This window comes from Achroia grisella, unplaced genomic scaffold (genome assembly GCF_030625045.1).
Source record: "Achroia grisella isolate CSIRO2021 unplaced genomic scaffold, CSIRO_AGI_Agris_v1 utg780, whole genome shotgun sequence".
NCBI lineage: Eukaryota > Metazoa > Arthropoda > Insecta > Lepidoptera > Pyralidae > Achroia > Achroia grisella.
The window spans coordinates 6,854,329-6,879,513 of record NW_026713020.1 but is presented as its reverse complement, the minus strand read 5'-3'; the positions used below and the strand labels follow the sequence as shown (position 1 = coordinate 6,879,513).

The following is a 25,185-nucleotide window of genomic DNA, read 5'->3' as shown; positions in this document are numbered from 1 at the left end:
GCTAAGTAAAGTATAGTTCCTAAAGGACAGAGATTGAAAATTGACAGATGGTACCTTACATTTTGTGCGTAATGGAACTTTTATTCTAATTTCTATAATTTAGTTATATCTCAGAAATAGTAACAAACATTTATATATGCGGTCTCTTCCTACTCATTAGTAAGTTAAAAGTCAGAATGTGACAAATATACAGCTATTATTTGCTATTTCAATGAGGATTATTAATTCTTGTTCTTAGATTAGACTGGATAATGCCACTGTTATCAAGTTCCATAGACTAGGTATGTGTCTAGTCTAACATACTTAGGTTTAGGTGTAGATACGATTTTATATAAGGCATGTAGGTAGATTATATTCAAATTCTCTATGATTGTGTAACAAATCGTTTCGTTTTTCTGTAAATGACGGTGTATACAAGAAATTACTCTCGAAGCGTTTAGGCCACTGTACCGAATGTTATTACATGAGAAATAAATAAATCTCAAAATTATAAATGTGTTTTTTTTCAAGTACTAAGTACCTCTATACCTGTAGCATGGCGCGGGTGATAGTTATTAACGTTATAATTAACGGTTCGTTTCACTTTTAAAAGTTGCCGAATTAGTCTATGAGGTATTTCTAATATAGGCCATTAGTAGCCAGAAATAAATAAAAAAAAATATATTAATCTATTGATTTATTTACAGTAACGATCCGCTTTCATTTTACTTCTTCTGTCGAGGAGAGTCTCGTGAAGGGTCCCGTCCAACTTGGCTCGCTTCAATTCAGTTACGCTGCCGTCGTTGACGCGAAGTTTCTTGTCTTGGAATTTTTGGAACTTCTTTCTAAAATTTTAAATTATAATATCAGTTTATACTATATTTTATAGATGATAATACAATTATTATTCAAATAAATTTAAATTTTAGCAATTTTAAATAGTCCTACTTAGTTTTTCAATCTACCGCTCATTCAGACATATCTCTTCACAAGAACAACAAGCAAGAAACTTGCGTGTTGCTCTTTTAAATAATTATTGTTACATTACATTTTTAAGTTGAAATGTATGAAGACACATTGCCAAATAGGGAGTTAGCTTACTTTTTTTAACTAATATTATAAGTAAGTTACTAGCTGTACGCGCAACTGCGTCCGCGTGGAATTTTGCAACATCATTTTTCTAAAAGTAGCCTAAGTTACTCTTATTTACATCAGCTACCTGCCAATAAAAGTCCCGTCAAAATCGGTCCAGCCATTTCACAGATTAGCCGGAACAAACAGACAGGCGAAAATAGTTAAAATAACATTTTAACTATTTTTATATCTATATTTGGTGTATTTATATTCATATGCATGTAAACGGTTATTTAAATATTACAAACAGACACTCCTATTTTATTTATATGTATGTATGGATGTATAGATTATTAATATATACCTTTTAATATTTACTTGTAATTTTAATACCTTTTAATTTGATTTATGTGTATAGATAATAATATATAACTTACACATAATTGACTTCAACCTCTGCCAGATCACCCTGTTCCTCCTCAGGGATGACCACTTTATTCACCTCTCTGCACTTATTGCTGCGTATACTGCAGAATTCAAGATCTTCTGCTACTGCACTCTGCGCCACTACGGAGTCCTCATTGTTCACCGACATAAATTTGTTCAGTGAACTTAGGATTGCAGTTTTACCTGTAAATTATACATAAATGTCTTATACATGTTTTAGTTGACACCTTACTGAGGTAGTGGTTGAATACTGTCCAACCATGAGGGTGTGATCATGTCCATATAATACTAAACATCATATTCATTGACGACCTTGATAGTCTAGCATTTTAGCACACCACTTTATTTCAAATGGTCACTAGTTCTATTCAGTACACATGGAAAGATTTGTATTCATGAGTATCATTTGGATTAGTCATTAGATATTTTCTATGTACATATATTTATGTATGCCTTTACAAAAAAAAGTATTAAAGTATATCTACCAGTTCTCTACTACTACTATTACAAGCTCTACTTAGCTTGGGACTAGATGGCGATTTATAAATTGTCCAGGGTCATTACCAAATATTCCAAAAGTTAACTAATTGTTTAGAAAAGTATTCAAATTGACTAGAAAATTAATTAAAGGCTGTGTGAAGTATCTTCCATTATAATGATTATTTTATATATCTCTCTTTTTAGGGAGGTAATATGTTCAAACACATGGGCCTTAGCCAAGCGTGGATGAGTTTAATGTTATATGAGGATGATAAAACTGAAAGAAATTTCATTAAAATACTGCATGTGTGAATGGATGATGGCTTTTTGCAGTAGATCTATTGTAGAGGAGGGAATTATTATTATTATAACTAATGAATTATCAATACAATATTTACCATCCTGCCAAACAGGTTCCCATTGCTCCATAGGACCAACAGCATCCGATCTGCCTATAACAACTCCATCCTTAGACACACCTATATACTTCCCATAACCAGATTTCAGTGCGAACTTGTTTTCGCCAGCTGGGAATGCCGTAAAGATCTCTTCTGGTGACGGGCCCTCTGTGTCCCCATGTGGTGCTCCAATTGTAAACAGACCATTGTCCAATGCCGATATGTATGTGTTATTCCCAAATTCAATAGATATAGAGCCTGTGACATCTTCTATTTTGGTTACTTTCCACCACCCACCATGCCTGATGCAGTCATTATCAACTTTTAAGTCTTCCGATTTTTCTGTTTTCTTGTGTTTTCGTTTCTTTGCCCTATAATAATCAATAATAAACTAAAATACTAACTGTACTTCATAATAGGTGAAAATGGAATGATGTAGCCACCAGTGCTAATATTCTGGCGATAAAGATAAATTCATAACTGACTCATTCTCATCTTATTGACTACTTATTACGTACGTATTTTCCAGGAGGAATTTAGAAACCATTTTGATCATCAATTTACCATGATCATTTAAGTAGTTTAATTTATCTTTCACTTTTGCCCCACCAGCATACATCGATGATTACACTATCAATATTAAATTTTCATTATCAAATATATGCTACAAATAAATGAGATATTCAACATTATTAGCAATGGAAAGGAAAATCGTCACTGTTGATTTTAACAATTCGGAGCTTTCTCAATTCATAAATGGATATGTTTCGTTGATATTATGCTTATAACAATACTGGCTAATTGCTGTTATTAAAGATATTAGTAATTTTTATCGAACCTTGTTTACAATTATAAAATAAATAATAATAACCTCCTCACTTACTTGCGTTTATCTCCTTTTAGAATAAGTTTGCCCCTTTTCACAGCAGCATATTCATCAGACATAATTAAAGGACAATCTTATTATTATTAAGTATATTAAACAACCATCTATTATAATGAAATTATTTCAGTAAACAACACTAAACAATATAGGTACTCTTTGGTTTGGTGGTGGTTTGTTGAATGTTGTTAAGAAAGATCACAGACAGATCTTTAAAACACAAAAATTTGCTCAGTGCTCTGTGATACAGTTTCGAGACTGTGTAAACCAAGCGACATAAAAACCTTCAATCATTTTGAGCACAGAATAATAACTGCTGTCTAAAACATTCCGTTAAATGTGCCACACGGAGTGCTTAACAAAAAGTTTGAACTACTTTTTATTAAATTCACCCAAACACGTCCAATAATTGATTATAATGACAAGCCTATTTTATCAGTGCATATTTCTTTGTTATCTAAGAAGAAAGAACTTTAAAAGTAAAGAAAATTAATATTATTAATATATGAAAATATTATTTCAGAATAGAATATGTTCGAAGTTTGAATTATGTAAAACTTTTTACTTTCTATTTTGAAGGCATAGACAGAGAAGTATATTCATCTGTCATTTCACCCCGCATAAATGTAACTGCGGACGTAATGTCATCTGTAGGAATATTATTTTTTTGACAATTCATTTCTTCGTCCTCTATGGTACAGCACGCCATTTTGTACTTTTGTGCGTGTTGATTCGCTCACGAAAATGATTTTAATGACACAAATTATCAATTTTATTAGTGTTAACGAATAATTAATTTATTAGTGTATAGTGTTACAACAAAAATGGATATGTCGGAAGTAAAAGCGTTCAACTCGGAGGTAGATAACAGTGCTCTTATTTTCCTAATAGCCAAATCAAACGTTGGCATCGCTATAATGAATCTTTTTCTTCTAGTTATCCGGGTTGTACGACAACAGACCGCCTATATCGAAGGCGAAGATGAGTGCTATCACAAGAGGTGCTATAAAGGCTATAAAGTTCTACAAACATGTAGTACATAGTGTGGAAAAGTTCATACAGAAATGCAAGCCAGAATACAAAGTTCCTGGTTTATATGTGATAGATTCGATAGTAAGACAGTCGCGGCACCAATTCGGACAAGATAAAGATGTGTTTGCTCCAAGGTTTGCTAAGAATATGCAACAAACATTTGCGAACCTGTTCAGATGCCCTCCTGAAGATAAGGTTAGTTATGTAAAATTAAGCTTATAGGTTATGTTGGCCCTTAATTATCTTAATAATAATATTTCCGTTGTACTTTCATAGTTTGTGCAATATTTACTAAGTAATTTATTTAACTTGATTTCATCCACTATGTATTACTCAGTACATTTGATTTGTAAACCTGTGGCACATACATAATAAAATTAAATAGAAATAATTTTCATTCAAAGAATCTTACTATGAGCAGTTTTGTATATAATAGGTATATATAATTTTTTATTCTATCGCTCAATCTTACTTGTCACAATGAATGAAAAAGTAAAAAACTTGATGTCTGGCATTCCATTCATGGTACTATAAAACAGATAAAGTTGCCAGATTACAAAAGATATACAAGACATACTAAGAATAAAAGATATAAAAAAATATTGGGTTAAAAATTCTATTTAGTCATCCATATAGAAGTTTATAAGAGAATATATATAAGAAAGAAAACAAAAATTTATATATGTATACTATATTTAAAGTATCACTTGCTATAGAAATATAAAATAATCTTAATAGAAGCACTTTTGAATAGTCATATTTAACTATTACTCTTATGTTACAAATAACATGGAGGTTTATCAACCGCGAATTACAAGAGTCAGGTCATCGGCTGGCATGCAACTGTGACGTTAGCATGGTGTATGCCATTTTTAAACTCGTAACAACTTGGCATAAGCTGTAATATCTGAAGCTGGATTCTCAATGGAGAATCACGATTTAATATAATCAACAAATCTGCTTATAATCTTGCAACAAATCTGATTGCATGATAAAAAAAAAACTAACTAACAATTAGTGTACTGCCAATATATGCAGTTTTGTACTATTCTAGAAAAACAAAATCTGAAAGTGAATTTTGTTTCATAGGTAACAGAAGAATAAGTGAATACTGTTTCACATCAAATCACCTGTAAACAAATTGATATAAGAAAAAATATAAAAGATGAGATAATTTAAGAAAAGGTGTGGGAGGGGATTGTTAGTAATAGGACTAGTGCCCCATCCTTAGCAATGTACTCTGTTAAATCTGCCTCTATATGACACCACCTGGAAACTAAATATTTACTGTTGAATTCATTACAATATGCTAACAGGCTTGACATAAACTTCATTAGTATTCTAGTATATTATTAGACTTCTGCCTCTAGTGGTCTCTGGTCTAGCAGTTTAGCACACCACCTTAATTCCGATGGTCGTGGGTTAGATCCTTGCATGACACAAATATGTGTATTCATGAGTTTGATTATTTGTATCTGTATGTACTTACAAAAAAAAAATATTTATTAGTTAGTACAATAATCACAAGTTTTAGCTAGCTTAACTTGGGTATAGATGGCATTGTGTGAATTGTATTGAGATTATTATTTCATCATCATCATCACCATCATCAGCCTCTGTCTATCCACTGCCTTTCCCAAACACTTCCACCATGTGCGCTCTTCTGCCATCCGCATCCATCCACTCTTGGCCACCTTCGTAATGTCCATCTAGCAGGACACGGCCTCCACTCCATAACCTTTCTTCCCCATCTATCATTGCTGACTCTGCTGATAATTGTAAAAAAAAATATTAAAAGTTTAATTTTTTATACACTATTGCATATGTATATACACTATGCCATTCATAGATAATGCATAATTTTTCTCAGAGAATAAAATAGTACAGATATAATGTGTTACAATAAGCATACATTATATATTTGACATAAAGTTTTATAATATAATTGTTTTCAGCGTAACATCATCCGAGTTCTTAACTTGTGGCAAAAGAACAATGTGTTTAGTCCTCAAGTCATTCAACCCCTGCTGGATATGGCTGACCCTAATCACCCCCTTCATCAGGAGATACAACAGCAACAGAACAACACTGCTAATGGTAATATTTTAATTAATAATTAGAAATTGTTGAATAGAAAGTAAAAAAATAATTATGTTTTGAGGTTGTCTAGTACCCATTGTACAAATTTAGTTTAGTTTTGATGTCTAAATGATGCTGTGATATGTTTGTAGTTATATAGATATTCATTATGGCTTTGATTTTATTTTTTTAATTATAATACAGCACTAATATACTTATTATTACTTTATACATAACAATTTACAGCATAATAAATTATTTAGTCAAATAGTTTTAATGTGATTGTATTCATGTTTGTATATCACATGTTTTCAGCATTAATGAATTTGCACTAGTACATTTTCCAGTATTGGATAACATACTAGTGCAAATGAACTTTTTTGCAAGTAAATTCGAATACTCTAAATTTAAAGTGCTTACTTTGACTTCCACAATACAGGCAATATTCCACAATTTTCCTAAATAAAGTTACTCTTATTCTTCTTAAATAAAGCTGTTCACAATACATTAGTGTAAACCAAACCTAAATTGTTTAAACTGTTGCTGAATTGTGTGTGAAAATACACTGGCAATAATTCTAACAATTCTTGTTTTGAGTTCTGTTATATTAATAAAGTCTCCCGATATTAGTTTTTACACATATATGTATCTTTTGTCTGGAGAGATATCAGTTACAATATCAATATTTTGTTTTAACATTTCAGGAAGCAGCATGAACTTGACTCACAATTCATCAGACAACAAAATGTCCCCGGTGGCCCCTCAACAGCACACGCCGCACGCGTCCACTCCCATGGGAGATCAGGTAAATATATGCTTATCTGTTCCAACAAACTGCATTTTTGTTCAAATTGGAGACAAAAGATTTATTTTGATTTTTATAATTTCTAGAAACTTGCAGCACCATGCTCTTTTCTTGTCGTCTTTTAAATATACATGTAACAAATATTAGTATACCCCTCATCTTCATTCCTGAAAAGATATAGTAACTCATCTAAAAGATACTAGATAAATAACTCTAATTCAGTCTCCACAATCTTTTTTTAGCATATTGCAATAAAATATGACCCAATTTATGACTATCAATAAATATTTCAAGTGTAGTCACAAGAAAGGGTTCTTGTATGGCATTTTTGACCATTTATTTAATAAAGACCATAGGACTTTGTTTAAAGTGTCCCTTCATATCATTATTAATATGTGAAACAAACACTTTGTACCCTTTTTAATGATAATTGTGCAGATGGAGGAGAATGAAACAAATATATGAAATTCATATTTACAGCTTTTGTAGAGAAGGAATGCAGAATGCAATTTTTTTTAATATTATGCATAAGATATACTTTAAATCAATACATTTTGTCATTCATGACACACTCTTATATATACACTATTTTGTTTATTGCTTGTTCAACTACCAGTGCCTGTGACTAATAACTGTGATTATACACATATAGTCTTTGACAATAAAACTTTAAAAGTGATGGCTGGCTCATCCGTCATACTCGTGAACGAGTGCTGCTTGTAGGGACTGGTCTGCTCTTATCACTACGACTGATTTAATCTTATTGTGTTTTTATATTTGAGCCTAAATAAATTAATGCTGGTTGGTAGTTTGTATTCACATGTTTCAACTTGTAAAATGTGAACTTACAAGGATTGTTTAAAAGAGCAACACACAAGTTTCTTGCTTATTCTTCTTGTGATGAGACAGCTTTCCGAATAAGTGGTAGATTTAAAAAAATGTTGACTATTCAAAAGTGCTTAAATTAAGTTTATTTGAATAAATGATTTTCTATTCTATTCTATTAATAATGTCCAAACTTATAATTTAAATTAATTATGGTCGAATTTCGATCAATAGGCTACCATTAGTATACTTAAATATGGTAACATTCAGTTCCAGGACCAATCATCGGGACAGTCCAATGTGAAATTCAACCGGAAACTTCTAAACGACTTTGAGTATGAGAGTGAGGATGATCCAATGGCGATGGACTCGTCACCGGCGTCGCAGCCGTCGATACATTCTCATCAGACTCATCAGTCACATCAACATCAGTCTCACCAACAGCACCAGCAGCATCAACAGCATCAGCAACTTCAACAGCATCAGTCACACCAATCGCAGAACCCGGCTGATGTGCTTGGAAGGTACATTAGTTATTTTTTGTGTACCTATCTCATTTATTGATTGACACAAAAATAAGGTGTTTATTTAACATAAAATTAATATAGTATAGGTATTAATAAATAGTGGATTGTCTCAATATAGTTTTTTTTTTACATATTGTACTAAAAACTAACTGCAATTTATGAGAATTTAATATATTTATCTAATATCTATTAATGTAATGAAATATAAAATATTAAAATGAATAAGGAATGTATATTACATTAATTGAAATAATTTTATGGTTTTGAATTGAAGTAATTTACACACTTTGAATGGTAAATATTGCTAAACACTTATTAATTATCATGTAAGATCTGCTCTGTGTACTGTGTTAACTTATAAAATAATTACCAGTATTTTATAAGTAAACATTCATTTTATTTCAAAACAAAGACTAACTTTTGTAAAATAAATGACCTATGTTCCTTCATAAAACATACACCTATTTCAAATATTTATAAAAAAAAAATTTCTTTCAGCATTTTAACGAATCCTGATATAATGAGACAACTACAACTTATGGCCGGAATTCAAATACCTGTAAGTATTGTTATTACTAGTACTTTCTAGGATTGCATAGAAATTAAATGGATGCAAATTTTATAATCCTCTACATTGTAATGTTGCCTTGAAGAGATCACTATTTGGCATTAAAATGGATCATTGTTAGCTAAATGTCTTGCTCATAATCATAATTTTATGTTTTTGTACATACATATTTGTACAACCTAGTTGAAACGTCTAGTGAATACCTTTATTTACCATAAAATGATTCTATTCAGACCGTTAACAAGATAAATAATGTATTTTTATTTATGTAACTGTATTTAATTATGATACTATCTCATGTCAACTCACACAGCGCCATCTAGTCCCACGGTAAGCAGGGCTTGTGTTATGGCTATTAGACATCAACAATATAATAAATACTTAAATACATTTTTTTGTAAATCTATTTATGTAATGTTTTTGTATTGCTTTTTGTAATCACTTTATCTATTGCTGAATACTGCATTTAAATCCGTTGCGTAATTTAAAAGATATAGCTTAAGATAAGATATAATTTTATTTTTTTGTTTTTATTTCTTTTTATTCATTATTATTCTTAACATAAGATATAATTTTAATTTTTTGTATTTATTTCATTTTATTAATTATTATTCTTAACAGACTGCGGCGGCGATTTTATATTTTACTATTTAAAGATGTATGTATGATATGATGTATGTGTAGTATGATATGATCATAGAATAATTCATAATACCTTAAGGACGGCAGAATTATATTTATTTATCAATACATATTTATTTACAGAATCTCATGCCGTTGATGACCGACATGCAGATGCAACAGAATCCAAATCTACCATTCTTGGTGAGTATATAAATAATCTAAAATGTGAACTGTTCTATAATAAAAATTAAAGATTTTGGTTTTATGAAAATTATAAAATAATATATTTAATACATATTATTCTCAACATGTGGTCACATTCAGATGTCTAGTCCTTAGTATTATTACTCCATCATCATCCTTAATATGTAAAGTAACTCAGGCTGTCGCGCTTTGCCGCCAAAACTAATGAACCGACTTAAATTAAATTTGGGACGCAAATAGTCTAGAACCTGAGAAAGGAAATAGCCTACTCTTTAATGCGAAAAAAGGGTTGTAAAGGGTTGAAAGGGAGATTAATGTTATCCTTACTAATATTATAAATGCGAAAGTAACTCTGTCTGTCTGTCTGTCTGTCTGTCTGTCTGTCTCGCTTTCACGCCAAAACTACTGAACTGATTTAAATGAAATTTGGTACCTATATAGTCTAGACGCCGAGGAAGGACATAGGCTACTTTTTAATGTGAAAAAATGGTTGTAAGGGGTTCAAAATGGAAATACAAGGTTATCTTTATGCGGTTGAATCCTTATTCGTCATCTTTTCATTTCACTAGCTAACAACCAATCAACACATCGCGTGCGTTTGCGCCATTCGCCATCTTTTCATTTCACTGGCTAACAACCAATCAACACATCCAGTGCATTTGCGCCAATAAGGTATCCATCACAGAGAACAAAACCACAGATAACATAATGTAAAACGAAAGATCTTGCCGGAAACATGACGTTGACGTTTAGTGAAAATATTGTTTTTTGACACTTTTTTATGATAAAATCGTATATCGTATGTACCTATGTGTTTTTTCTTTAAACCTGAAATTGGCCGATTGCGAGACAAATTTGGCGATTTTTTTTATTAATTTGTTTTACGGCTCTGGATACAAGCCCAGTTTAGCCCAACTTAAAGTTTTACAATATAAATTACAAAAATTAAAGTCAATGTCCAATGTTAAATAATAATAAATGTCAAATGTTGTTTCCCTGTTCTGACAAACTTAAAAAAAAAAACTTAATAACAATCACAATTTCTTTACATTTTTTAAAGAATGTTGTGGTGTGGCACTATCCGAAATTAAATTATTTACCCATTTTTGTAGGTTATACAGAAATACTGTGTGGGTGTTTATTTAAAAAGCATTAGCACAAAATTAATAAAGTATAGGTATTAATAAATATAATATGGTTGTTGTATCAAAATAGAATTTTCTTATTTTTCACTAAAATAAAAACTAACTGTCTTTTTTATAAAATAAATGACCTTTTCCTTGTGCCATATATTATGGAACTATTTAAATTATTTAGCTGATTGTAAGAAACAAAATGTTGGTTTGTAGATTAATACTGTAAAATTATTATTTGTACGGAAACGATAAAAATATATTTTTGTGCTGCGGCAAAAACTAATATTATAAATGTGAAAGTAACTCTGTCTGTCTGTCTCGCTTTCACGCCAAAAGTTCAGGAGGAACCGATTTGAATGAAATTTGGTATACAGATAGTCTAGACCCTGAGAACGGACATAGGCTACTTTTTAATGCGAAAAAAGGGTTGTAAGGGGTTAAAAGGGGGATGAAAGATTGTATGGAAGAATCGTCATTTTTGAAGCTAGAAGCTTGAAACTTATTTTTGAGACTGTTGATTAAATATAAATAAAAATGACATTCAATGTTTGTAAAAAATTATCCTTAAGGGGGTAAAATAAAATAGGGGATGCAAGTTTTTATGTAAACACGTCATTTTTGAAGCTAGAAGCTTGAATCTTATTGTTGAGACTGTTGATTAAATATAAATACATTTTCATTGTTTGTAAAAAAAACCCTTAAGCCGGGAAAATAAAATAGGGGTGCAAGTTTTTATGTAAACACGTTTTTTGAAGCTAGAAGTAGAATTTATTGTTGAGACTGTTGATTAAATATAAATACATATGACATTCATTGTTTGTAAAAAAAATACCCTTAAGGGGGTAAAATAAAATAGGAGCTGCAAGTTTTTATGTAAACACGTCATTTTTGAAGCTAGAAACTAGAATCTTATTGTTGAGACTGTTGATTAAATATAAATACATATGACATTCATTGTTTGTAAAAAAAATTTAAGTAAAATAAAATAGGAGCTGCAAGTTTTTATGTAAACACGTCATTTTTGAAGCTAGAAGCTAGAATCTTATTGTTGAGACTGTTGATTAAATATAAATACATATGACATTCATTGTTTGTAAAAAAATACCCTTAAGGGGGTAAAATAAAATAGGGGATGCAAGTTTTTATGTAAAATCGTCATTTTTGAAGCTAGAAACTTGAAACTTATTTTTGAGGCTGTTGATTAAATATAAATAAATATGACATTCATTGTTTGTAAAAAAATTACCCTTAAGGGGGTAAAATAAAATAATGCAAGTTTTAATGTAAACACGTCATTTTTGAAGCTAGAAGCTAGAATCTTATTGTTGAGACTGTTGATTAAATATAAATACATATGACATTCATTGTTTGTAAAAAAATTACCCTTAAGGGGGTAAAATAAAATAGGGGATACAAGTTTTTATGTAAAATCGTCATATTTGAAGCTAGAAGCTTGAAACTTATTTTTGAGGCTGTTGATTAAATATAAATACATATGACATTCATTGTTTGTAAAAAAATTACCCTTAAGGGGGTAAAATAAAATAGGGGATGCAAGTTTTAATGTAAACACGTCATTTTTGAAGCTAGAAGCTTGAATCTTATTGTTGAGACTGTTGATTAAATATAAATACATATGACATTCATTGTTTGTAAAAAAAATACCCTTAAGGGGGTAAAATAAAATAGGAGCTGCAAGTTTTTATGTAAACACGTCATTTTTGAAGCTAGAAGCTAGAATCTTATTGTTGAGACTGTTGATTAAATATAAATACATATGACATTCATTGTTTGTAAAAAAAATACCCTTAACAGGGGTAAAATAAAATATATAAGTTTTTATGTAAACACGTCATTTTTGAAGCTAGAAGCTAGAATCTTATTGTTGAGACTGTTGATTAAATATAAATACATATGACATTCATTGTTTGTAAAAAAAATACCCTTAAGGGGGTAAAATAAAATAGGGGATGCAAGTTTTTATGTAAAATCGTCATTTTTGAAGCTAGAAACTTGAAACTTATTTTTGAGGCTGTTGATTAAATATAAATAAATATGACATTCATTGTTTGTAAAAAAATTACCCTTAAGGGGGTAAAATAAAATAGGGGATGCAAGTTTTAATGTAAACACGTCATTTTTGAAGCTAGAAGCTAGAATCTTATTGTTGAGACTGTTGATTAAATATAAATAAATATGACATTCATTGTTTGTAAAAAAATTACCCTTAAAGTAAAATAAAATAGGGGATACAAGTTTTATAAGTAAAATCGTCATATTTGAAGCTAGAAGCTTGAAACTTATTTTTGAGGCTGTTGATTAAATATAAATACATATGACATTCATTGTTTGTAAAAAAATTACCCTTAAGGGGGTAAAATAAAATAGGGGATGCAAGTTTTAATGTAAACACGTCATTTTTGAAGCTAGAAGCTTGAATCTTATTGTTGAGACTGTTGATTAAATATAAATACATATGACATTCATTGTTTGTAAAAAAAAATACCCTTAAAGGGGGTAAAATAAAATAGGGGATGCAAGTTTTTATGTAAAATCGTCATTTTTGAAGCTAGAAGCTTGAAACTTATTTTTGAGGCTGTTGATTAAATATAAATAAATATGATATTCATTGTTTGTAAAAAAATTACCCTTAAGGGGGTAAAATAAAATAGGGGATGATAGTTATTATGTAAATTCCTAATTTTTGAAACTAGAACGATGAAACTATTTTCATTGGTTCTTTTGGGGTAGATTTTTAAATACCCCACTAATGTTATAACTGTGAAAGTAACTCTGTTTGTCTTTCTGTCAGTCTTACCAAAACAAAATAAAAATTTAAATGAAATTTGGTACACAGTTAGTTTACACCCGGACAAAGAATATAGGGTACTTTTGAATGTGAAAAAAGGATTGTAAGGGGGTTGCAATGGTACGCTGTATGGAAGAATCGTCATTATTTAAAACTAGAAGTTTGAGACTCATTTTTAGGCTGTTGTTTAAATATCAATAAATATGACATTCAATGGTTGTAAAATTTTTACTCTTAGGGGAGGGGGGACAATAGTAAAATAAAATAGAGAATGAAAGTTATTGTGGAAATTTGCTGTTTGTGTGGTTGTGGAAGCTAGAATGATTAAACTTTTTTCTTTGTCTTTTTAGGGTTAGTTTATTAAATACCTTACTAATATTATAAATGTGAAAGTAACTTTGTCTGTTTGTCGATTTAAATTGAAATTTGAAACAGACATAGATAGACTAGATCCTGAGAAAGGACATAGGTTACTTTTTAATGTGAAAAAGGGTTGCAAGAGGATTGAAAGGGTAGATCCAAGGTTATATAGATGTATCGTCATGTTTAAAGCTAGAAGCTTGAAATTTATTTTTTAGCCTATTGATTAAAGATTTATTTTTACTTTTTATCATTTTTGAAGCTAAAACGATGAAACTTATTTATTTGACTTCATCATCATCATCGTCATATATAGACGTCCACTGCTGGACATAGGCCTCCCCAAAGATCTCCACGACGATCGGTCCTGCGCTGCTCGCATCCAATGCCTTCCAGCGATCTTGACCAGATCGTCGGTCGGTTATTTGACTTATATTGTGTTAATTGAGTTAAATATTTTTTCATTATTTACGCGGACGAAGTCGCGGGTACAGCTAGTTATATATATAACTCTCGTGTGACAGTTTTCGTTCCCATACTCCTCCGAAACGGCTTGACCGATTCTCATGAAATTTTGTTAGCGTATTGAGTAGATCTGAGAATCGGCCAACATCTATTTTTCATACCCCTAAATGTTAGGTGTAGTCCACCCCTAATTTTTTTTTTATTATTTTAAGGCAAAACAACGTTTGCCGGGACAGCTAATAGTTGTATAGAAGTAACCATTTTGTTAAAGCTAGAATAGAATAGTTAAGGCAAGAAGCCTTAAATGTTATTCTTTAGACTATTCATTAAATGTAAAAATTCAATATTTTTTGCTTTTTTTTTTAGAATTCACAACAAGACCAACAGAAACAGAATGAAGCCAAGGATGATATAGCCAATGAATCTGACATCGAATTTGTAGAAACTGGCCCACAAGTTATTGAAATACCAGATGCAAATGATTCTAGGTAATTTATTTGTAATAATATTAATCTATGGAAAACACACACCATCCATATAGTACCAATATATAAATAACTAACGCTGGACAATTATTAGAGAGCCATCTAGTCCCACGGTACGCAGAGTTTGTATTATGTGTACTGGACAACCAATATTTTAATTATACTTAGATTTTTTTGGTAAATACAGACATAACATAAAAAAAAAAACACCCAGACCGATACAAACAATCATGAATACAAAGTTTGTACCGTGAGAGGAATCGAACTCGCGACCATCGGAAGTAAAGCGGCGTGTTAAACCGCTAGACCACTGCCGTCATTATGTAGTGTTATAAATATATACTTGTTTTAGAAGTCAAGAGACAAAATAGACTTGGCACTTCGGGCCAAGTCTATCTAGTTGTAAAAGCAAAAGAACCCCCGTCTGTACTAGTACTTACGTAATACTTTAACGGCCCCTAGCTGCCAAGTCAGTAGGGGTCTTCATTGTCTCTTCGAAGTCAACAGGTAGTGTTATAAATATATACTCGTTTTAGAAGTCAAGAGACAAAATAGACTTGGCACTTCGGGCCAAGTCTATCTAGTTGTCAAAGCAAAAGAACCCCCGCCAGTACTAGTACTTGCGTAATACTTGAACGGCCCCTAACTGCCAAGTCAGTAGGACCCCTACTGACTTGGCAGTTAGGGGCAGTTCATTGTCTCTTCGAAGTCAACAGGTAGTGTTATAAATATATACTTGTTTTAGAAGTCCATCCCCGAAGTGGCAAGTCTGTAGGGATATTTTGTTTCTTTAAAGTCAAGAGGTAGTGTTATAAGTAAATACTTGTTTCAGAAGTCCATCGCCTAAGTCCCGACGTCACCGCTCGCGGTCCAAGTCGAGATCACGTCGGAGGCGCTCCAGGTCCAGATCGCGATCCCCTCGCCGAGGACGACATCGTGACAGGTTATTCATACTGATGTTATTCATTCACTAGCTGACCCGCGCAACTACTGCATCAGACAACATCAACTGTCTGCATCAAACACATGTCATTTATCGTTATATTTCGACCAATTTACAATTACAATTTACATTATTGTAAAGTTTCAACAAAATCCGTTTGGTACTTTTTGCGTGAAAGAGTAACAAACATCCATCTATACTCACAAACTTTTCCGTTTATAATATTAGTAACATTCATAATTTGAGACGCGTTCGTGTCGGTAGAGATCTTGTCACTTCCCACGATGTTCCATCATGCTCTTTAAATGTTGAAATACGACAGGATTTCTTTCTGTCTGTCTATCCGGTTGCTCTTGCATATTTTTTGTGTATAGCTTCGGGTGTAGAAAACCTGACTAAATTATAAATAGGAAAGATTTGATTGTTTGTCTGTAATAAAATGGAATTCGGTATTATTGGACCGATCAAAAAAACAAATACTATTAGAATCTTACATTATCCCTGATGAATGTAGACAATAGAATAAATAAAGGAAAATAGAAATACTTATGAACTTATTAATTATGCAAATATTCATATAATGTTATTTCTCTTATAGAGACAGGGAAAAAGATCGGGAGAAGACTTACAAAGAGAGAGAAGCTGAGAAAGAAAAGCAGAGGGAAAGAGAAAAGAAGGGTTTGCCGCCGATTAAGAAAGAGAATCTTAGCGGTGAGTTTTATTATAATTGTAAGATATAATAATAAGATATGTGTGTACTCATTTTTTTTTATTGTAGAAGAAAATAATGTTAATTTTTTTTTCAACAGTTAATTCTTTCAACTATATATATGTAAAGGAATTAAATATAATTGAACTTAATTCTGTAACATAATTATCATAGTTTCTATTTTATTAATTTTGGGTTAATGGTTCACTACCCCGTTTTACACGAGTTCAAATATGATAGACAGCAAAATTCTTTGTATCATCATTGCCTTGCCTTTATCCCATTATTTGGGGTCGGTATGCGGTAGCAGTATGTCATTCTCTTCCACTGCTCTCTATCGGTCGTCATATCTGAACATACTCTTCTTTTATTCATATCATCTTTCACACAATCCATCCATCTTTTCTTAGGGCGTCCCCTCCCTTTACATCATTATACATACATCATATATATACATACATTCATATTCAAAATTAATTAATTTAAAATTAATTTATACCAAAATTAATTAATTAATTTTTTGTATGCCATATTATATTACTGAGTCATCAGTAATAATTGATGAAGGACCAATAGCGAAGTAAAAATTAATCCGTCTGATAGGCTACATTCCTGTCTCGTTGAATTCAAATGATGTGTTTGTTACTTTTTACAAACACAAGTGGTGTTTGCCTGACTGCCGAGGAAGACAAAAAGTAACAAACACATCATTCATCATTCTCACTCGCCGTTACCACATAATGACCGCATGATGTCAGCAGTGTGCGCTAGAGACGACATAATATGTTTTTCTCTTTCTCACATATACACTATAGTTATAATGTCCATAACTGATTCAAAAAGGTGATTATCCCTGGCATAACAGCAAGATGGAGAGCAGATTCGATACACTGGTATCGAATCTGCTCTCATCACATACCCTCACCACTGGGTGAGGGTATGTGATGAGGATGAGGTCTGGTCAGTTAGCCCATTGTGGTCATTTCAACAGGAATTTGTCACGATGGTTCTAGATGGAACTGCGTGGACATCAAGTTAACATGGTACATTGCACTGGTAACCCCATTAAGTTAATATGGTACATTGCCATGGCAACCCCCACAAGTTTTAGTCCACATTAGCACAGGTGGAAATACTATATTATTATACATAAAAAAAACCATTGTGAATAATACATTTCCTGCATGCTAGAGTAGAGCTAGCAGGGTGCAGCAGAGGAAGGGTTGTGAGCCACTCGCCGCTCGCTAGATTAGAGCTAGCAGGGTGGTTCCCTGTCGGGCTCTACTCTAGCGAGCGGGGAGCGGAGGTGTAGTGGGGATGCGGACGAGGTCGAGGCGGCTGATAGAGCGTGTGGCGGTGGTCAGTGTGCAGCACGACGCTGTGGGTGGGGCACCTGTCGAAGCTGGCCACGCCCGAGGAGCTGTCGGACCTGTTCGGCGCGGTGGGCGGCGTGCTGTCCATCGACGTGGTGGCGCCGCGCGGCTGCGCCTTCGTGGGCATGGAGCGCCGCAGGGACGCCGCCAAGGCCAAGGACAAGCTCGACAGGCACAAGCTGCACTCCAAGGAGATCACGGTAACGCGCGCTCCACCCCGACACTAGCTGCCTTTACACGTGAGCTCTATAGAGCACGAAGTCTTACACGCAGGACGGAATGTGTATGTAAACGTAGACAAAGAAATATAAATTGATTTTGACGGATATAGACCGCATGCGCTACCAGCCCCCACGTTCTTATATCCTTCGACGTGCGGGCTTAGGACTTTGAGAATGTGTCGTGTAAAGACAGCTAATGAGGTAACAATATATATAAAATAGGTTATCGATATAAAATAGGTCATCACAATAACGCGTATGAGGAGATTAGAAGTCGACGAGTTGTCTCGGTGCAGGTGGCGTGGGCGCCGGGCAAGGGCGTGAAGGGGCGCGAGTGGAAGGACTACTGGGAGGCGGAGCTGGGCGTGTCGTACCTGCCGTGGGCGGCGCTGCACGCGCGCTGGCTGCTCGGGGCGCTCTCACTGGACGCGCTCGAGGACGGCGGCGCCGTCGACGAGGACACGCTGCCGCCCTGGCTCCCGCCCAGGGTACGTGACACGCGACCACACCCACTATAGTCTGCTGGCCGCGCTCTCACTGGACGCGCTCGAGGGCGGAGAATAAAAATGTTTGTACCGTGCGAGAAATCGAACTCGCCACCACTGGAAGTAAAGCGCTGTGCTGAACCCCTAAACCGTCAAAACTTCGCAATTAAGACGACATTTTTCTGTCAGATTTACTACAGACTCTGGCAGCTCGTTACAATAAAAGTCATCCGGTATTCATACGGCTCGTTACCCCACAGATAATCCCAAAAACTATAATGGACAACATGCCGATGATGCCGGGCATGCCCCCGGCGTCCGCCGCCGGTATGATGGGCAGCATGCCGCCGTCGTTGCCGTCGTTACCGTCGTTGCCGTCGTTACCGTCGTTGCCGTCGCTGCCGTCGCTGCCGCCGCCCACGATGCCTCCGTTACAGCTGGCGGGGCTGCAGGCCGGCCCGGCCGCCACCATGGCCATGCAGGTGTCTAGGATGCCTCCGCCCGGGTGAGTTGTCATATTGGTTTCCCAGCTGTGCCCGCGGTTTCACTCACCTTTAATTTATCGTCTACTAGCGACTCGCCCCAATACAATGTAGTTAAATATCGGTCAGTGTGGAGTGATTAATCAACATAACAGTACAAATATTTTAATTTTTCGGGGTTTCTGTAGAATAATATGTATATATTATACATATAAACCTTCCTCTTTAATCAGTATATAGTTTTCACTATATTAAAATTGGATGAGTAGTTTAAAATATCTAAGCATACAGACAACGGAAACAACTTCATCTTATACTATGTAAAGATGTGTTGTTCTGATGTATAAGCTATATTATTATTGTAAAGTTTCATTAAAATCCATTTACTAGTTTTTGCGTGAAAGAGTAAAAAAAATTCCACACATCTATCCAGACTCACAAGCTTCCACATTTATGTATTATACTAGCTGACCCTCGCAACTTCTGCATCATGCTTACTTGACACTATAAATAAATCAATTATTATTATAAGTACAGTTATTATTCATAGCTATTAGTCATGATAGTAGAATCAATTTTTATTGTATACTTTGTTTAATTTATACAGAATGCCGGCTGGTATGCCACCGGGCCTGGCCCCGGGTTTGCCGCCCAACATGAGGCCTCCGAACATGCCCGCCGGAGTACCAGGTAATATAATATTCCACAAAAAGATTCTTCTTGTTCTCTCTTCTCTTTCGATGGCAAACCTAAATATTTAAACCAGAACTTGGCAAATGGTGCAATCTACTTCGAAACTGACACTACATTATTAAATTGAGGTAAGACCAGCAGACCAGACCAGCGCAAACCCATTATTAATAAAAAATAAAAAAACACGTTTTTTTCACTATCTTGGTGGTGTAGTGGATAACATTCCTACGACTACATTGTTTCACTTTCAAATGGCTATGAGCTCGAATCCCGTACGATATTTATGGAATACTGCATTGATATTATTTTTTCTTTTTGTATTGTTAACTCAATGTAACTAAATGTCTTAATTTTAACAATTTGTGTGAATATAAATTAGCAAATAGCACCAATTTATATTTTTTAAATTTGAAGTAATTTTTTATACTTATGTATAAAAAAAATCACGGGATTTTATCACGTTTTCTTAATTATTATTTCATTATTGTTCAGTTCCACATATTTTTTATCGATTTGGGTTTGAACATCGTTTTCTTTTTATCTTTTTTGATATTTACGATTATGAGCAGCAAAATAGTGAAGTAACCTATACGAACAATACATACTCACGAATACAAGTGTTTGCACCGTGCGAGGTATCGTATTCACGACCATCGGATGTAGCACTGCGACTTACATAGATCTATTGTGCTCGCCCTTTTTCAGAGTTCATCCGTCCGCCCACCTAGACCCGTCAGGGACAAGAATTGAAGGATATTCTTAGGAGCGATGGTTTTTGTCTCCTTTACTAACAATCCACTCCCCTCTGTGCTATCAGGTCTACAAGGCGAAGCTGGTCTGCCGCCTGGTGGGTTGCTGCGCTTCCCGCCGGGTATACCTCCACAGTCTCTGGCCCAATCAGGTATGAAACTCTTCATTTTATGTAACAAATATAATTTCAACAGAATTGTATTAGCGTTAATAGCAACCGTTCGAGAGCGTGCCAGTTAAAACAGACTTCAGTGGCTACGCCATCTAGTTTCTGTGAGAACGATTACAATATATTTTTAACTAACAGACCCGACCACTCGTTGCTGTGGCTAAGGTTCTTGAATAAAATAATATTGCGACTATAAATTGAGATGTAAGTTGTCCTATGTTTCAAGTTGGATCAAATTGCACACAATGTGTAAATCAAATTTGCAATCGCTTCAGTAGTTTAGGAGTCTATCGCAGACAAACAACGTGACACGTAATTTTTATATATAAAGTTTAAATAAATACCTCTGGAAAATTAACACGGCGCCATCTAGTCCCACGGTAAGCAGAACTTGTGTTATGGGTACTAGACAACTGATATAAATACATAGATTTTTCTTGTAAATACATCCATAATATATATAGAAAACACCCAGATACAAACAATCATACTGATGAATACTATTGTTTGCACCGTGCGAGGCATCGATCCCGCATCCATCGGAAGTAAAGCGGTATGCCAAACCGCTAGACCACCGAGGCTGTCAAATTAATATGATTTTTGCATATAAATTTAAAGTAAATATATAAGTAATTGTATAAAATATATTATAATTGTATAAATATAAGTATAACTATGTTGATATGTAATACTATGTACAACATCTTGGTTCTTCTTAATTTAAGAGCAACGCTCTTGTCGGTGTAGCTCTTGCCACTTTCTGCGATCTTCCATCATATTCTTTAAACCTTCATTTATTTACTTATTTTATTTCTTTTAATTAACACAATATAAACTTACAGCTAATTGCCAACACGTTTATATTTTAAAACTATTATACTGTCTATACATACTACTTAATACAATGACAAAAATATTCTTAATTTATTTATTACGGAAGACAAGGCTTCTGTGTATACATCAGCATCTTGGACCTTACCTAAAAATAAATTTAATAATTGCAATGTCTTTATGTGGTCTTGGTGACGACACGACTCCAATAATGAAATAAAAAAAATATATTATTAATGTTATCATTATAAGTAATTGTGATATTTGTCTGTTAATTGAAGCATGCGTTTGTTTGTCTGCAGGTATGGTGGGCGGTTTCCTGGGCGGACTTTTAGGCGTGGGCGGCCTCGTAGCCGGGGGACTGCCGCTACTGCCGCGACGGGAGCCGCCACATCCACCACACCTACAGGTATGTTCACAGGTGTACTCATTTGTATTATGGCTTCCAAGCTATATCCGAACTCTATTCAACGCCTGATGATGCCTCGTTCAGAGGCGAAACACGACGCAATATGGGTGTAGACTCAATAACGGTCGGAATTTGATCACTAATAGAGAAGGTCAAGATTTTACATCGAATATTTGTGATCTCATGCTAACGATGCGATCACGCGACGATGATGGCTTCGTCGTAGTACAAAAGAAGAGGCGCACAAACAGGGTCAATAGGAATCATTGTGGCACTGCATTCACTGGGCCCAACTTTCTGCTGCGTGCTGCTACACCGACCACGACAATGTACCTGTCCCGTCTACATTACGCCACTAAGGAGCAGGACATTGTCGATTATATTCGTACCTGACATTGAGGGTAACGCAGCTGAAGTCGAGTTACAACGCGAGTTTCAAAGCGTTTGTGGCCCTGGTCCCCACCGACTTGCTGCCCACCTTCATGAAAGAGGACTACTGGCCGAAAGGTGTGGTGTATCGGCGCTACTGTGGCAGATTGCCGTCTTCAGTGCCGTGATCACACAGACAATATCATTGTATTAGTTTTTAAATATTATATTATATGTATGTTAGTCTATAAGGTATTTATAATATGGGCCTAGTCGTCTGAAATAAATGAATAAATAAATAATCGTAGCGATATTAAACAAAATAATATAAATGCATCAAGTATAGTGTAAGCAAGCACTAATTAATGATGACGATTTAGGCTTTGAAGCCGAAAGGGAAACTCCAAGCAGCGCCTGCAACTTGTGACACGGGTGTAGGTTTAAAAGGCCCTTTTAGAATGCATTAACCTCCCCTTCACTACTTGCAGCTTGCCCCCATATGTTATGTATATATATGCTATTACTATCAAATTTGTACAGTAGTTTCTGCGTGAGATTAACAAACTCACAAACTTTCGCATTTTATAATATTATTAGGATTATTTGGTGTTGCAGGCTTCGGCCGCGGGCGTGGCCGCAGCGGACGATGCGATGGAACTGGACGGCGACGAGCCGCCAGCGGAGTTTGCTTTTGTAGTGATGTGACCATTGAACCAGCCGCGCCGCCCAAGATTATAAGTTGGAATCAAAAAAATTCTTGTTAAGGAGCAACTAAAAGATATTTAAAATTTTGTCCGCACACCCATCGCCCATTCGATCCCGACCGTCCCCATTTATTCAAATAAACTTACATCGTAGCACTTTTGAATAGTCATCACATTTTTTTTAATCTACCGCCCCCTTATCACAAGGTGAAACTATCCGTGTGTGACCAGGTATAAAACTTTATTTGTATATACCATAAGATTACAATATTTAAAAGTAGTGAATTTGGCCAGACCAGTCTCTACAAACAGCAATCGTTCACGAGCATGACGTTCTATGATTAATATCATTGTTATTGTCACCAGCTTCAAGCGCTCCTCTCGAAGCCACCGCCGGCCTTCAACTCGTCGGAGCCTCCGCCAGGATACAGCACAGCGCAGCCCGACGACAAGCCCGATGATGACAGGAAGGGAGAGCGAGACCGTGACCGTGACCGTCGCGACCGTGACCGTGACCGTGACCGCCGCGATCGTGACCGCCGTGACCGTGACCGGAGGGATCGCGACCGAGGCAGAGATCGCGACAGGTGAGTGACGCTTGTAATAACGATTCACATATTTTGCTGTTTGGAGAACATTGACGGTCTCGGTTCCGATGATCGTGGCTTCGATTCCTCGCACGGTGCAAACATTTGTATTCATGAGTCATTAAAATTAAAATCAAAACACTATCATTATACTGATAGTGTTTTCTATATAAAATATGTATGTATTTAAGAAAAAAATCTATGTATTTATAAAAAAAATTATATCAGTTATCTAGTACCCATAACACAAGCTTTAGTGAGCTTAATTTGGGACTTAATTTGCGGTGTGTATTGTCCTGAGATTATTATTATTATTGACGGCCTCGGTGGTCTAGCGGTTTAGCAGACCGTTTTACTCCCGATGGTTGAGGGTTTGATTCCTCGCACGATGCAAACGGCGTATTCATCAGTATGATCGTTTGCATCGGTGTGGATGTTGTATTATGTAGGTGATATCTAACATTAAATGAAAATCCCGAGCGTGAACTACTGTTGCCATACAATAATACATTGTTATAGTTGTTATATATGTATCTATGTATATAATATATTATATAGGGTGTAAGGAGGACGTGAATCAAAGACCAATCTTACATCATATTCGTCATCATCAGTCTCGCGGAGCCTTTCACCATATCAATATATGTGTAATCCTTGTTATAGTATTTATATAGTATAAGTAGTTTAATAACTTTATATATCTATAAAGAGCTCGAAGTTTAGTATTTATGTATTTTTTTTTGTAATAAGTATAGTATATGTAAGAAGCTAAATATCAGTATATCAGCGCTGCAGAATTACCTGTAGCATTATGCTGAGTTGGCTGCCTTTTTACTTTTGCGGCACATAAAGCCACCTACATTTCTTTTATTAATTCGTGTTTTTTCTGTATCTCATGTATGTTATGTGTCTGTAATTGTGAGACCTAGTCTCAACTGACGATTAGATAGATAGATAAATTCACAATTTATTCACAATTACAGACACATAACATAGTAGTCTTATTGAACAATACAGGCGTATTGTTTAATAAGACTACACGAAATTATTATTATTTATTATTAACAATATTATTGTATATTATAATATACTGTTAACTCTGTCCAGGGAACGGGATGACCGCCGTGACCGTGACCGTGACCGCGACCGTGACCGTGACCGCGACCGCCGCGACCGCCGCGACCGCGACCGAGACAGGTTCTCCGCCCGGGACGGCAACGGGTCAGTATCCATCATATATTCCGTCCGTATAATACTCATCTATCTATACCACTGATACT

At 34.6% G+C, this 25,185-nt stretch overlaps 2 protein-coding genes across 2 annotated transcripts in view; one reads left to right on the top strand and one right to left on the bottom strand.

Annotated features, from left to right (window-relative positions):
* Positions 1-672: 672 nt before the first annotated feature.
* Positions 673-3,493, bottom strand: LOC131851081 (protein FRG1 homolog). Its single transcript, XM_059201509.1, has 4 exons — positions 3,262-3,493; positions 2,379-2,749; positions 1,491-1,683; positions 673-824 (listed from the first exon to the last, which is right to left on the bottom strand). Exons 1-4 carry the CDS (start codon positions 3,321-3,323, stop codon positions 677-679), a joined length of 774 nt encoding a protein of 257 aa, XP_059057492.1. The 5' UTR covers positions 3,324-3,493; the 3' UTR covers positions 673-676.
* Positions 3,494-3,957: 464 nt separating this feature from the next.
* LOC131851046 (SR-related and CTD-associated factor 4) overlaps positions 3,958-25,185 on the top strand; it is a 28,854-nt gene continuing 7,626 nt past the window's right edge. The window contains exons 1-19 of the mRNA XM_059201470.1: positions 3,958-4,121; positions 4,198-4,488; positions 6,249-6,390; positions 7,077-7,177; positions 8,273-8,526; positions 9,028-9,088; positions 9,863-9,922; positions 15,062-15,183; positions 16,013-16,123; positions 16,722-16,834; positions 18,197-18,405; positions 18,723-18,914; positions 19,172-19,416; positions 20,001-20,083; positions 20,904-20,987; positions 22,139-22,245; positions 23,212-23,307; positions 23,685-23,905; positions 25,013-25,126. Of these exons, the coding sequence (XP_059057453.1) occupies positions 4,086-4,121; positions 4,198-4,488; positions 6,249-6,390; positions 7,077-7,177; positions 8,273-8,526; positions 9,028-9,088; positions 9,863-9,922; positions 15,062-15,183; positions 16,013-16,123; positions 16,722-16,834; positions 18,197-18,405; positions 18,723-18,914; positions 19,172-19,416; positions 20,001-20,083; positions 20,904-20,987; positions 22,139-22,245; positions 23,212-23,307; positions 23,685-23,905; positions 25,013-25,126 (2,642 nt within the window). The 5' untranslated portion in view covers positions 3,958-4,085. The remainder of the gene's footprint in view (positions 4,122-4,197; positions 4,489-6,248; positions 6,391-7,076; positions 7,178-8,272; positions 8,527-9,027; positions 9,089-9,862; positions 9,923-15,061; positions 15,184-16,012; positions 16,124-16,721; positions 16,835-18,196; positions 18,406-18,722; positions 18,915-19,171; positions 19,417-20,000; positions 20,084-20,903; positions 20,988-22,138; positions 22,246-23,211; positions 23,308-23,684; positions 23,906-25,012; positions 25,127-25,185) is intronic.